This window comes from Grampus griseus (assembly GCF_964374135.1).
Source record: "Grampus griseus genome assembly, chromosome: 6".
Classification (NCBI taxonomy): domain Eukaryota; kingdom Metazoa; phylum Chordata; class Mammalia; order Artiodactyla; family Delphinidae; genus Grampus; species Grampus griseus.
The window spans coordinates 50,137,644-50,152,568 of record NC_139000.1 but is presented as its reverse complement, the minus strand read 5'-3'; the positions used below and the strand labels follow the sequence as shown (position 1 = coordinate 50,152,568).

Below are 14,925 nucleotides of genomic sequence, written 5' to 3'. Positions count from 1 at the left end.
TAACCCATCTACACGTAAGGATCTTGGTGCTCAGGCGAGATGTCAGGCCTGAGGCTCTGAGGTGGGAGAGCCGAGTTCAGGACATTGGACCACCAGAGACCCCCAGCCCCACGTAATCTCAATTGGCAAGAGCTCTCCCAGAGACCTCTGTCTCAAAGCTAAGACCCAGCTCCACTCAATGACCAGCAATCTCCAGTGCTGGACACCCCATGCCAAACAACTAGCAAGACAGGAACACAACCCCACCCATTAGCAGAGAGGATGTCTAAAATCACAGTAAGGTCACAGACACCCCAAACCACACCACTGGATGCAGTCCTGCCCACCAGAAAGACAAGATCCAGACTCATCTGCCAGAACACAGGCATCAGTCCCCTCCACCAAGAAGCCTACACAACCCACTGAACCAACCTTACCACTGGGGGCAGACACCCAAAACAACGGGAACTATGAACCTGCAGCCTGCAAAAAGGAGACCCCAAACACAGTAAGTTAAGCAAAATGAGAAGACAGAGAAACACACAGCATATGAATGAGCAAAGTAAAAACCCAGCAGACCAAACCAATGAAGAGGAAATAGGCAGTCTACCTGAAAAAGATTTCAGAGTAATGATAGTAAAGATGATCCAAAATCTTGGAAATAGAATGGAGAAAATACAAGAAATGTTTAACAAGGGTCTAGAAGAACTAAAAAGCAAAAAAACAATGATGCACAACACAATAAATGAAATTAAAAATTCTGTAAAAGGAATCAATAGCAGCATAACTAAGGCAGAAGAATGGATAAGTGACCTGGAGGATAAAACAATGGAAATAACTACCACAGAGCAGAGTAAAGAAAAAAGAATGAAAAGAATTGAGGAGAGTCTCAGAGACCTCTGGGACAACAGTAAACACACCAACATTCAAATTATAGGGGTCCCAGAAAGAGAAGACAAAAAGAAAGGGTCTGAGAAAATATTTGAAGAGATTATAGTTGAAAACTTCCCTAATATGAGAAAGGAAATAGTCAAGTCCTGGAAGCGCAGAGAGTCCCATACAGGATAAATCCAAGGAGAAACATGCCAAGACACATATTAATCAAACTATTAAAAATTAAATACAAAGAAAAAATATTAAAAGCAGCAAGGAAAGAGCAACAAATAACCTACAAGGGAATCCCCATAAGGTTAACAGCTGAAATTTCAGCAGAAATTCTGCAAGCCAGAAGAGAGTGGCAGGACATATTTAAAGTCATGAAAGGGAAAAACCTACAACAAGATTACTCTACCCAGCAAGAATCTCATTCTGATTCGACGGAAAAATTAAAACCTTTACAGACAAGCAAAAGCTAAGAGAATTCAGCACCACCAACACAGCTTTACAACAAATGCTAAAGGAACTTCCCTAGGCAGGAAACACAAGAGAAGGAAAAGACCTAATAACAAACCCAAAACAATTAAGAAAATGGTAATAGGGGCCTTCTCTGGTGGCGCAGTGGTTGAGAGTCCGCCTGCTGATGCAGGGGACACGGGTTCATGCCCCGGTCCAGGAAGATCCCACATGCCGCAGAGTGGCTGGGCCCATGAGCCATGGCCGCTGAGCCTGTGCGTCCGGAGCCTGTGCTCCGCAATGGGAGATGCCACAAGAGTGAGAAGCCTGCGTACTGCAAAAAAAAAAAAAGAAGAAAGTGGTAATAGGAACATACATATCGGTAATTACCTTAAATGTAAATGGACTAAATGCTCCAACCAAAACACACAGACTGGATGAATGGATACAAAAACAAAACCCTCATATATGCTGTCTAGAAGAGACCCACTTCAGACCTAGGGAAACATACAGACTGAAAGTGAGGGGATGGAAAAAGATATTCCATGCACATGGAAATCAAAAGAAAGCTGGAGTAACAATTCTCATATCAGACAAAATAGACTTTAAAATAAAGACTATTACAAGAGACAAAGAAGGACACTACATAATGATCAAGGGATCAATCCAAGAAGAAGATATAACAATTGTAAATATGTACACACCCAATGTAGGAGCACCTCAATACATAAGGCAAATGCTAACAGCCATAAAAGGGGAAATCGACAGTAACACATTCATAGTAGGGGACTTTGACACCTCACTTTCACCAATGGACAGATCAAACAAAATGAAAATAAATAAGGAAACACAAGCTTTAAATCACACATTAAGAAAGATGGACTTAATTGATATCTATAGGACATTCCATCCAAAAACAACAGAATACACTTTCTTCTCAAGTGCTCATGGAACATTCTCCAGGATAGATCATACCTTGGTTCCAAATCAAGCCTTGGTAAATTTAAGAACATTGAAATCATATCAGGTATCTTTACTGACCACAATGCTATGAGACTAGATATCAATTACAGGAAAAAAACTGTAAAAAATACAAACACATGGAGCCTAAACAATGAACTACTAAATAACCAAGAGATCACTGAAGAAATCAAAAAATACCTAGAAACAAATGACAATGAAAACACGACAACCCAAAACCTATGGGATGCAGCAAAAGCAGTTCTAAGAGAGAAGTTTATAGCAATATAATCCTACCTTAGGAAACAAGAATAATCTCAAACAACCTATCCTTACACCTAAAGCAATTAGAGAAAGAGAAACGAAAGAAGCCCCAAATTTAGCATAAGGAAAGAAATCATAAAGATCAGATCAGAAATAAATGAAAAAGAAATGAAGGAAACGAGAACAAAGATCAATAAAACTAAAAGCTGGTCTTTGAGAAGATAAACAAAATTGATAAAACATTAGCCAGACTCATCAAGAAAAAAAGGGAAAAGACTCAAATCAACAGAATTAGAAATGAAAAAGGAGAAGTAACAACTGACACTGCAGAAATACAAAAGATCATGAGAGATTACTACAAGCAACTATATGCCAATAAAATGGACAAATTCTTAGAAAAGCACAACCTTCCGAGACTGAACCCGGAAGAAATAGAAAATATAAACAGACCAATCACAAGCACTGAAATTGAAACTGTGATTAAAAATCTTCCAGTAAACAAAAACCCAGGACCAGATGGCTTCACAGGTGAATTCTATCAAACATTTAGAGAAGAGCTAACACCTATCCTTCTCAAACTCTTCCAAAATATAGCAGAGGGAGGAACACTCCCAGACTCATTCTACGAGGCCACCATCACCTTGATACCAAAACCAGACAATGATGGCACTAAAAAAGAAAACTACAGGCCAATATCATTGATGCACATAGATGCAAAAATCCTGAACAAAATACTAGTAAACCGAATCCAAAAGCACATTAGAAGGATCGTACACCATCATGAAGTGGGATTTATCCCAGGGGTGCAAGGATTCTTCAATATATGCAAATCAATCGGTGTGATACACCATATTAACAAATTCAAGGAGAAAAACCATGATACTCTCAATGGATGCTGGAAAACTTTTGACAAAATTCAACACCCATTTATGATAAAAACCCTCCTTAAAGTAGGCATAGAGGGAACTTACCTCAACATAATAAAGGCCATATATGACAGACCCACAGCCAACATCGTCCTCAATGGTGAAAAACTGAAACTGTTTCCACTAAGATCACGAACAAGACAATGTTGCTCACTCTCACCACTATTATTCAACATAATTTTGGAAGTTTTAGCTACAACAATCAGAGAAGAAAAAGAAATAAAAGGAACCCAAGTCGGAAAAGAGGAAGTAGAACTGTCACTGTTTGCAGATGACATGATACTATACATAGAGAATCCTAAAAATGCCACCAGAAAACTACTAGAGCTAATCAATGAATTTGGAAAAGAAGCGGGATACAAAATTAATGCACAGAAATCTCTTGCATTCTTTTACACTAATGATGAAAATTCTGAAAGAGAAATTAAAGAAACACTCCCATTTACCATTGCAACAAAAAGAATAAAATACTGAGGAATAAACCTACCTAAGGAGACAAAAGACCTGTATGCAGAAAACTATAAGACACTGAGGAAAGAAATTAAAGAGGATACAAACAGATGGAGAGATATACCATGTTCTTGGATTGGAAGAATCAACATTATGAAAATGACTGTACTACCCAAAGCAATCTACAGATTCAATGCAATGCCTATCAAACTACCTATGGCATTTTTCACAGAACTAGAACAAAAAAATTCACAGTTTGTATGGAAACACAAAAGACCCCGAATAGCCAAAGCAATCTTGAGAAAGAAAAACAGAGCTGGAGGAATCTGGCTCCCTGACTTCAGACTCTACTACAAAGCTACAGTAATCAAGACAGTATGGTACTAGCACAAAAACAGAAATATCGGTCAAATGAACAAGCTAGAAAGCCCAGAGCTAAACCCATGCCCATATGGCCACCTTATCTTTGATAAAGGGGGCAAGAATATACAGTGGAGAAAAGACAGCCTCTTCAATAAGTGGTGCTGGGAAAACTGGACAGCTACATGTAAAAGAACGCCATACACAAAAATAAACTCAAAATGGATTCAAGACCTAAGTGTAAAGCCAGACACTATCAAACTCTTAGAGGAAAACATAGGCAGAACACTCTATGACATAAATCACAGCAAGATTCTTTTTGACCCACCTCCTAGAGAAATGGAAATAGAAACAAAAATAAACAAATGGGACCTAATGAAACTGAAAAGCTCTTGCACAGCAAAGGAAACCATAAACAAGACGAAAAGACAACTCTCAGAATGGGAGAAAATAGTTGCAAACAAAGCAACCGACAAAGGATCAATCTCTAAAATAGACAAGCAGCTCATGCAGCTCAATATCAAAAAAACAAACAACCCAATCCAAAAATGGGCAGAAGACCTAAATAGACATTTCTCCAAAGAAGGTATACAGATTGCCAACAAACACATGAAAGGATGCTCAACATTGCTAATCATTAGAGAAATGCAAATCTAAACTACAATGAGGTATCACCTCACACTGGTCAGAATGGCCATCATCAAAAATTCTGCAAACAGTAAATGTTGGAGAGGGTGTGGAGAAAAGGGAACCCTCTTGCACTGTTGATGGGAATGTAAATTGATACAGCCACTATGTAGAACAGTATGGACATTCCTTAAAAAACTAAAATTAGAACTACCATATGACCCAGCAATGCCACTACTGGGCTTATAGCCTGAGAAAGCCGTAATTCAAAAAGAGTCATGTACCACAATGTTCATTGCAGCTCTATTTACAATAGCCAGGACATGGAAGCAACCTAAGTGTCCATCGACAGATGAATAGATAAAAAAGATGTGGCACATATACACAGTGGAATATTACTCAGCCATAAAAAGAAACTAAATTGAGTTATTTGTAGTGAGGTGGGTGAACCTAGAGACTGTCATACAGAATGAAGTAAGTTACAAAGTGAAAACAAATACCATATGCTAACACATATATATGGAATCTACAAAAAAAAGTTGGTTCTGATGAACCTAGGGGCAGGACAGGAATAAAGACACAGATGTAGTAAATGGATGCGGGAAGGGGGAAGGGTAAACTGGGACGAAGTGAGAGAGTGGCGTGGACATATATACGCTACCAAATGTAAAACAGTTAGCTAGTGGGAAGCAGCCGCATAGCACCGGGAGATCGGCTCTGTGCTTTGTGACCACCGGGGGTGGGGGCTGGGGATAGGGAGGGTGGGAGGGAGATCCAAGAGGAAAGAGATATGGGGACATAAGTATACGTATAGCTGATTCACTTTGTTATAGAGCAGAAACTAACACAACATTGTAAAGCTGTTATACTCCAATAAAGATGTTAAAAAAATATATACAAAGAACTCATACAACTCAACATGAAAAATAAACAACCCAATTAAAAAATGTTAGAAAGTGGTCAGAAACAGGCACATGAAAAGGTGCTCTATATTGTTAATTATTAGAGAAATGCAAATCAAAACTATTACAATGAGGTATCACCTCACACCTGTCAGATGGCCATCATTAAAAAGCCTATAAATAATAAATGCTGGAGAGGGTGTGCAGAAAAAGGAGCCCTCCTACACCGTTGATGGGAATGTGAATTGGTGCAGCCACTACAGAGAACAGTATGGCGATTCCTTAAAAAATTAAAAATAGAACTACCATATGATTCTGCAATCCCACTCTTGGGCATATATTTGGAGAAAACTCTAATTTGAAAAGATGCACCCCAGTGTTCATAGCAGCACTTTCTACAGTAGCCAAAACATGGAGGCAACCATGTGTTCCTTGACAGATGAATGGATAAAGAAGATGTGGCACATACATACATAATGGAATATTATTTAGCCATAAAAAAGTGAAAAATAATGCCATTTGCAGCAACATGGATGGACCTAGAGATTATCATACTAAATGAAGTAAGCCAGAGAAAAAAATATCATATGGTATTACTTATATGTGAAATCTTAAAAAAGGATACAAGTGAACATTTTTACAAAACAGAAACAGACTCACATACATAGAAAACAAAACTTATGGTTACCAAAGGGGAAAGGGGGTGGAGGGATAAATTAGGAGCTTGGGGTTAACAGACACACGCTACTTTATATAGGATAGATAAAGAGCAAGGTCCTACTGTATAGCCCACGGAACTATAATCAGTATCTTCTAAGAACCTACAATGAAAAAGAATGAAAAAGTACATATATATATATGTATATATATATATATATATATATACACACACACACACACATCCACACACACATGCATGCATATAAAACTGAACCACTTTGCTGTACACCAGAAACTAACACATTGTAAATCAATTATACTTCAATAAAAAATAAAAATCGGCAGAGGATCCGAATAGGCATTTTTGTAAAGAAGATGTACAGATGTCACAGAAAAAGACAGTTAATATCACTAATCACCAGAGAGATGCAAATCAGAACCACAGTGAGCTATCACGTCACATCCATCAGAGTGGGTATTATCAAAAAGACAATAAATAATAAGCGTTGGCAAGGATGTAGAGAAAAGGGAACCCTCATGCCCATTGGTGGGAATGTAAATTAGTGCAGCCACTATGGAAAATAGTATGGAGAGTCCTCAAAAAATTAAAACTAGAACTACTGTATGATCCAGCATTTCCACTCCTGGGATTTATCCAAAGGAAACAGAAACACTAATTCGATAAGATATATACACCCCTGTGTTCATTGCACCATTGTTTTATGATAGCCAAGATACGGAAGCAGCTCAAGTGCCCATCAATAAATGAATGGGAAAACAAGATGTGGTATGCATATGCAATGAAATATTACTTAACCTTAAAAAACGATGAAATCTTGCCATTTGTGACAACATGGATGGACCTAGAGGGTATTATGCTAAGTGAAATGTCATACAGAAAAAGACAAATACTGTTTGATTTCACTTATATGTGGAATCTGAAAAACAAAACAAATGACCAAACATAACAAAACAGAAACAGAGACATAGACACAGAGAACAAAGAGGTGGTTACCAGAGGGGAGAGGGGTGTGGGGGAAAAAGAAATAGGTGAGGGAGATTAAGAGGTACAAACTTCAGTTGCAAAATAAATGAGTCATGAGTATGAAATGTACAGTGTGGGGAATATAGTCAAAAATTATGTAGTATCTTTGTATGGAGACAGATCTTAACTAGACTCATTGTGGTGATCAGTTTGAAATGTACAGAGGTAGCAAATCACTATGCTGTGTAACAGGAACTAGCATAGTGATGTAGGTCAATTATACTTCAAAAACAAACGAACTCATAGAAAAGGAGATCAGATTTGTGGCTACCAGAGGCGGGAGGTGGGGGAAGGGGGCGTTAGAGGAAGGTGGTCAAAAGGTACAAACTTCCAGTTACAAGATAAATAAGCATTAGGGATGTGATGTACACCATGGTGAATATAATGACCACTGCTGCATGTTATATAGGAAAGTTGTTAAGAGAGTAAATCCTAAGAGTTCTCATCACGAGGAAGAAATCTTTTTTCTATTTCTTTAATTTTATATCTATATGAGATGATGGCTCATTGTGATGGCTAAACTTATTGTGATACTCATTTCATGATGTATGTAAGTCACATCAATGCTCTATGCAAACTTTCTGGAAGAATAAAATTCCATGTGAAGTAAAAAACCAAATGTAATCACCAAAATTATTAAAAATTTGTAAGACCATAGAAGAAGCCAAAAAAGCACAAGAAACAAGTACATAAATGTGATTACATGAAAAAGCAAAACATTTGTATAACCAAAAAAAAAAAAACACAGGTATAAAATTAACACAATCACATAGGATATTTCTAAAATGATAGAAAGTGAGGACAATAGTTTCCACAAAAGTTGGGAATTGGGGGAAGGATTAGGAATAGTAGACTTTTCATTATATAAATGCCTTTTAGTAAACTATTTTTTACTTGTTGCCTACTTTTAAAGTGAAACAAAAATAGGTGTGTATTCCCTATTTTTATAACAAAAAACAACATAGTGGAAGAAAATATTTACCCCGAATAGAATAGGAAACTAATAAATATCCAGAATATATCAAGAACTCCAACGATGACAAAAACGTAAAGAGAAATGAGCAAAGGATAGTAACACAAAATTATCTTTGAGGTGGCTAAAAATATGTAAAAATATTAAATTTCTCTAGTTATTAGTGGTATTCACATTTAAATTAAATTAAATTGGAAACAAGTTGTCATTTTTCACCAACCATGCTTACAAAGATTCTAAAGTTAGATAATATTCAGCACTGGTAAGAGGGGTGGGAAATATGTAATCTTACGAAGTGTGGTAAAGCGGTCTGGCCATTTTGGAAGACAGTTTCTCAGGAGCTATTAAAATTTTAAATGTTCATCCCTTGTACCCCAGCAATTCATTGTCTCTTGAGCTACCTTAGAGAATAATCACACATGGCACTAATCACGTCCTTGCCTGATTTTAGTTGGAGCTAATTTGGGACATTCCGTCCATTTTCAATTCAGCCACTTTTAATGCCCTGAGATCAGAATGATAAAGTTGTGTTCCCATAAGCCGACTTAAAAACTAGGTTAGGAACAGCAAAATTTTAACAATGGCCGTTAACAAAAATAATCACATTCCATTTTTAATTATCATTTTAGATGAAAACACGTCATAGTGGAGCATCATTTTGTAAAAGTAGAGTTTAAACATTTTTTTTCCTTTTTCTTTTTTTAGAATTTAAACCAGAATCCAAGGACTCTTTTGCCCAAATTTTATGGACTGTATTGCATGCAATCAGGGGGCATTAACATCAGAATTGTGGTGATGAACAATGTCTTACCACGCTCCATGAGAATGCACTTTACATATGACTTGAAAGGCTCAACCTATAAGCGAAGAGCCTCCCGAAAAGAGAGAGAGAAATCCAGCCCCACGTTTAAGGACTTAGATTTCCTGCAAGACATGCACGAAGGGTTGTATTTTGATACAGAAACATACAATGCGCTCATGAAGACGCTTCAGAGAGACTGCCGGGTAAGGAAATGTCATTGCTGTGAATGCCTTTGAAAAGTCATCTGTGGTAAGGTACCTTTGTAAGAATGTCCAAAAACTGTCACATGGAATCCCATCATTACCAATCCTGATGCTGATCCAGGCTTCCCTGTTCTTGAAGGAACTGGTGGATGATAAGGGAATTGTCTGGGGTCTGTTGGTTTTATTAATAAGCTAAGTCAGCTTTCTTTGATCAAATGAAACAATAATTTTTTTTTTCTTTTCATCCTCCCCTGTGGGAAAGGTGTTTAAAGTGGAGGGAAAAGAAGTTTAGGTTTAACACAGTGATTAGCGAGAAAAGCCATATACAAGACTTGGATGAAGTAAGATTCCAACAGGGGAGAGTAGCTTAGAGAAAATGCACTTGGTGGGATTGATAAGTGGATCCCTGGAAATCCACTGTATGTGCAGAACCATGAGGTGGGCCCATTTGCTGAAATTGCTCTATGTGATCTGAATAAGAGGCGATCAGGAATGAGGCTTGACAGAGCAAAGACCATTCCATGCAAAGTAGCCAGAGAGATTGTCAGGAGGAGGAGTTCCCCCAGCCAGCAATGCATAAGAAAAAAAGGAAAAAAAAGTAAAACCGAAGTCCAGGATAAATTTTTCTGACATGGTAAATTTACAGAAAGTCGGTAAAAGCCCTTTTGGAGAAATAGATGAAAATGCAACTCTGCTAGGTTCTGAAGGATGATGATCATTTGATTAACAGATTCTCAGGAATGTTATTTCCTGGCCCAGATGAACTTAGGAGAACCATGCGGGTTCTCAGCTGGGCTGGGCACGTTGGAGATGGGCTGAAGGCGTGCTGGTGCGAGGTTGGGTCCAGGCCTGACCAGGGCTTTCTGGAGAAGAGAATAGGACTCATGGGGCCTGATCACTGGGAAATACGGGGTGTGCCTTGGCTTCCTGGGCCTTCTGTGGACTTGGTCAGATGACGCACCTTGTTACAGGGGAGGGTGGGTCCCTTCTCTGCCCAACTCGAGCTCACCTGAAGGTAAAGAAGGCGGTCTAACCACCGCATGTAATGTATAAAATGGGGAATCCTCAACGAGAAGCACAGCCCCACTGTTGCTGGGTTTTTTCTTTCTGTGTTAAAACATCTCTGATAACGCATAAAGATGTGTCCTTGGAATTGTTCGTTTCATCGGTAGAGGATTTACTCCACAGCTCCTGTCCTTTAGATGCCATTCATTGATGCTTCGAGTTTACCAAGCTAGCCTAAGATATTTCCCTTTTGTTTTTAAATTGAAGTATAGTTAACTTACAATGTTGTGTTAGTTTCAAATGTATGGCAAAGTGATTCAGTTATACATATATGTATATATATATTCTTTTTCAGATTCTTCTCCATTATAGGTTATTAGAAGTTATTGAGTATAGTTCCCTGTTCTATATAGTAGGTCCTTGTTGTTTACCTGTTTTATATATAATAGTGTATATGTTAATCCCAAACTCCTAATTTATCCCTCCCCTCCTTTCCCCTTTGGTGACCATAAGTTTGTTTTCTGTCAGTCAGTCTATTTCTGTTTTGTAAATAAGTTCATTTGTATCATTTTTTTAGGTTCCACATATAAGTGATACCATATATTTGTCTTTCTCTGTTTGACTGACTAAACTTAATAGCCTAAGATTTTTTAATGCATTATTTCTTTTAATTATCTCAGCCACCATTTGACATCAGTACCATTCATACTCCCATTTTAATTGGTGAATAATTAGGTTCTTAAAAAGGTTAACAAACCTGTCCAGCATCACCTAGCAAGTCAGTGGCAGAGCCCACACCTGTTTGGGGACAAAGCATGTGCTCTTAACAATTGAAATTTAAAGATTCAATGTAAGGATTTTTTTAAAACTATCTTTTCAGAAGTCATGGGAATAACAGTGGGAACCAAGCAAACAAAAAGCTATCCAGCTGATCTATTCAGATATCTGGGTGCATATGAGTGACTCTTGTTTTTCTTTAAAAAGGAAAACATAAAACATACACACATTTTAGGAGAAACCTTTTCCTGTGCTTTTCAACCCTGACAGGATGTGGGTGAAAAGTGACTCTCAGTTCCCCAGGGTTTCAAACAATTTTAGATTTGCTTTCTCTTTGTGTGTGTGTGCATTTCTTGCCTCTTGAATATGGAAAGCCTTTTTTCTGCTGTTTTCTAAAGCCACAGGCTCCTATGCCAGAAAAAAAAGGAAAGGTCAAATGTAAAAAGCCATTGCACAGGATTTGTCTGTTTATTAGCATTTCCTAAGCCCAATCCTGATAGAACAAGGTCAAACATGACTCTTCGTCAGGAATGAGACCCTGGGGATTTGCCTTTTTAGTTTTTATTTTTTGAGGATTTGTTGTGCTAAGGCACATAAAGGTCAATGTGGAGGTATCCTAAGCCTGACTCCCTGTCTTTCATTGCATTTGAACTTGTCAAAGACACAGATCATGAAACTTCCTTAAATTGCACACATCGGCCTTCAGAAAGGCTTTTCTTGGGGTGGAGTTGGAGCATGGGAATGGCATGCTGCGGGGGAACCTGAGTCCCTTCTGTGATCTGCCTTGACTATGACCAAGGCCTCTGTGATCTGGAGTCAGCAGCTGATTCTCAGATCAGAGCTACCTGGAGGAAGGCACTTTTCTGGAATGGTAGGTCTTAATATTTAATAGTCATGGGCCTCTTTGTAAAACTGATGAAAGCTGTGAACTGTCTTTCATGAATCCCTTGCAGCCCATCGTCTCTCTACCCGCTCCCTACCCCGGGCTAACGACCCCCATCCTAGAGCCGAGCAGACTCATCTCTCTTTCTTCAGGTCATCTTCTGAAGGGCTGGAATAGGATGTGTGGTTGGCATTGCCCACAGCATCTCTTACCCTGACATTTCCCTCACTTTGCAGAGCTGAGCTTTAGCACCAGATGAGGTGCTGTGGAGATCCAGGGAGGATGTAAGTTCCCCCTGGGGCTGGCACCGGCCCCAAACGATCGGGAATCTCTGCTGTTAACAATCCTCTGAGTGAGGCAGTGCTGCTAAGGCTCTAGAAACAAGTCAGGCAGGGGACTGGATTACTGTGTCACCAGCCCAGCCAAAGAAAGGTGAGCTACACCCATATTAGGATGCATTCTTTTACTCACTTATCAGACATGTATCGCAGGCCTCCTGTGTGCCAACATGAGGTGAATGACCTCTATTTTTATTTTTTTGAATTTTTTTTGAAGCATCAAAAAATGTGATTTATTAATATGTGATAAACATACTCTCAGCAAGAAATTTCAATCAATTCTGATGTCAATTCATCATCTCAGCGGTAGCAAGATCTTTAAGACAGAAGTAAGGTTAGGATGGAGGGAGGGAGGGAGAAATGAAGGAAGGTCAGGTGTCTGGATGCCTGGATATTAGATCTTCCATTGATAAGCTGTATGATATTCGACAAGTCATAACGTCTCTAAACCACAATTTTTCCTTAATATATAAGCTCATCTTATGTCCCAGGAGCACTGTGATGATTAACTTAGATGGTGTAGGTGACATTATTTTATAAATGATAAAGCCAATATAATATAAATGTTTATATTTATAAATACTTATATTTATTGTTATAAATTATTTATTATTATTTATCTTTATAAATAATATGAATTTTGAATTTTATTTTATTGATTTTTTATACAGCAGGTTCTATTTTTAATCAGTGGCCATTCAGAATATTAAGTGCAATGATAATATTCTAAAGCATTTGAGGGATCAGAGTAGGTAACATCATAGCTTGGTTCTGAAGAAGGAGAAGAGTTCTCCAGGTAGGCAAAGAAGTAGAAGCATATTTCTAGGAAGAGAAAATAATATAAGCTAAGCATGAAATGGCATAACATGTTCCAAGAACTAGAGTTGTTTGGTGTTGCAACAGTTAATAGTAAAGGAACATGTGAGGTTAGGAGAGAAATGCTGTCAGGAACCAAATAATGTCAAAAGACCCTTTCTGCTGGTGCCAGGTCCTCTTAAGGGTAAAGCCAGGAATCCCAGACCTTTGGACCTCAGCTTTTCTGTTGTTCCCAGATAGAAACGATAACCCTCCTCACCTCTTGCTGCCGACTTCTTGCTTCCTGCCCCCACCTCTTTCATACTTCGGCGTGACGTCTCAGATCCCAGGACTCCATTTCCCTTGCGTAACTGCTGGCCGGAAGATACCTGCCTGACTCATTGACCCAGCCTGACCTGCATGCATTGTGCGCTGCTCCCCACAGCCTACTTCCCTGACCCCCCATCAGAGCTGCTGCTTCTGGACTCTGCATCCAAAACAGCCTGGGCCGCCTCAACCCACAATGAGCCCTCTTGACAAATGCCATCTTCCCCTGCGCCCTTTGAGCAGCCCCTGAATCCTTTTCCCCAGCTTCCCCAGCCCAGCCTCGGGCCCTTGCCCATAAGCCTGTCCCCCTGTGCTGGTCCATGCCTACCAACTCCTCCACGTGGCACGCCGGCCACTTGGAACTCTTCTAGGGAACGGAGCGCACTTTATCCTTCAACCCTGCCGAGGCCACTTGCCCACAGGCTTCAGACGAAGGGCTCTTTCCAAAAGCAGGGATCCAGATCTTGGGTTCTCTCTGGCTCCCACATTGCTGTTCCCTGTAGGCTATGTCTGGGGAAAATGGACATGTGAATAACTGGGTTCCCTTTCTGGAAGCATTTCCTCTTCTTTGGCCTCACCCTCTGCCTGCTGTGACAGCCATCTACACCCATAAGAGAACTTGGCCCAGGGTAAGAGTTATGTCAGCAGAAAGTACCACCAGGGCATCACAGGTCACTTGCCATCAAAAACAGGAAGTAGGATTTATTCAAACCATCCCCTATGGTCCCCATGTGACAAGCTGAGAGACACATCCTATGTGAAAACTGATGTTCCCAGGTACTCCATTATCTTCCCACAGCCTGTTCCTCTGCCCGTCCTCCCTGGCCTGGGGATATGATCAGCATGAAGCAGTTGCCCACATCAGTACCCTGAAGCTACTCTTTCCATCCTTCTTTCTTGTTCTCTTTCCCCACACTCAGTGAATCACCGTGTCCTATCCAGTCCTTCTCCTAAATAACTCTTGGATCTGCCCCCTCCTCTCCAGATGCACAGCCACGGCCCTTATTGAGACCTTTCCTCACCTGGAGTTTTGCAGTAGCCTCTTTACTAGTTTTCACTATCACTGCCTTTCAGCATATCCCTAATGCTGCTGCCAAAGTGATCCTCAGATCAGAAGACCACCAGTTCCTGAAGATCCTCTAGTGGAGGTCCTCTACTGCCTCTGGGCCAGAGCCATACTTACTTCCTAGCTTGGAACATTCAGATCCTTCCCGATCTGTTCCTTGCTGCTTCTCCAGATGCTCCTTCAGCTTCCTTCTTCAGCCTTCTCTCCCCTCTCCCCAGAGCATCTCTACTCTCCAGCCATTCTGACCTACT

General features: G+C 39.6%; 1 protein-coding gene across 2 annotated transcripts in view; it reads left to right on the top strand.

Moving 5' to 3' along the window:
• The window catches only part of PIP5K1B (phosphatidylinositol-4-phosphate 5-kinase type 1 beta), a 323,269-nt gene that overhangs the window by 187,753 nt on the left and 120,591 nt on the right, over nt 1–14,925 (top strand). For both annotated transcript variants that reach the window (XM_082656617.1, XM_082656616.1), the window contains exon 7: nt 9,184–9,483. In XM_082656617.1, coding sequence (XP_082512743.1) covers nt 9,184–9,483 — 300 coding nt within the window. The remainder of the gene's footprint in view (nt 1–9,183; nt 9,484–14,925) is intronic.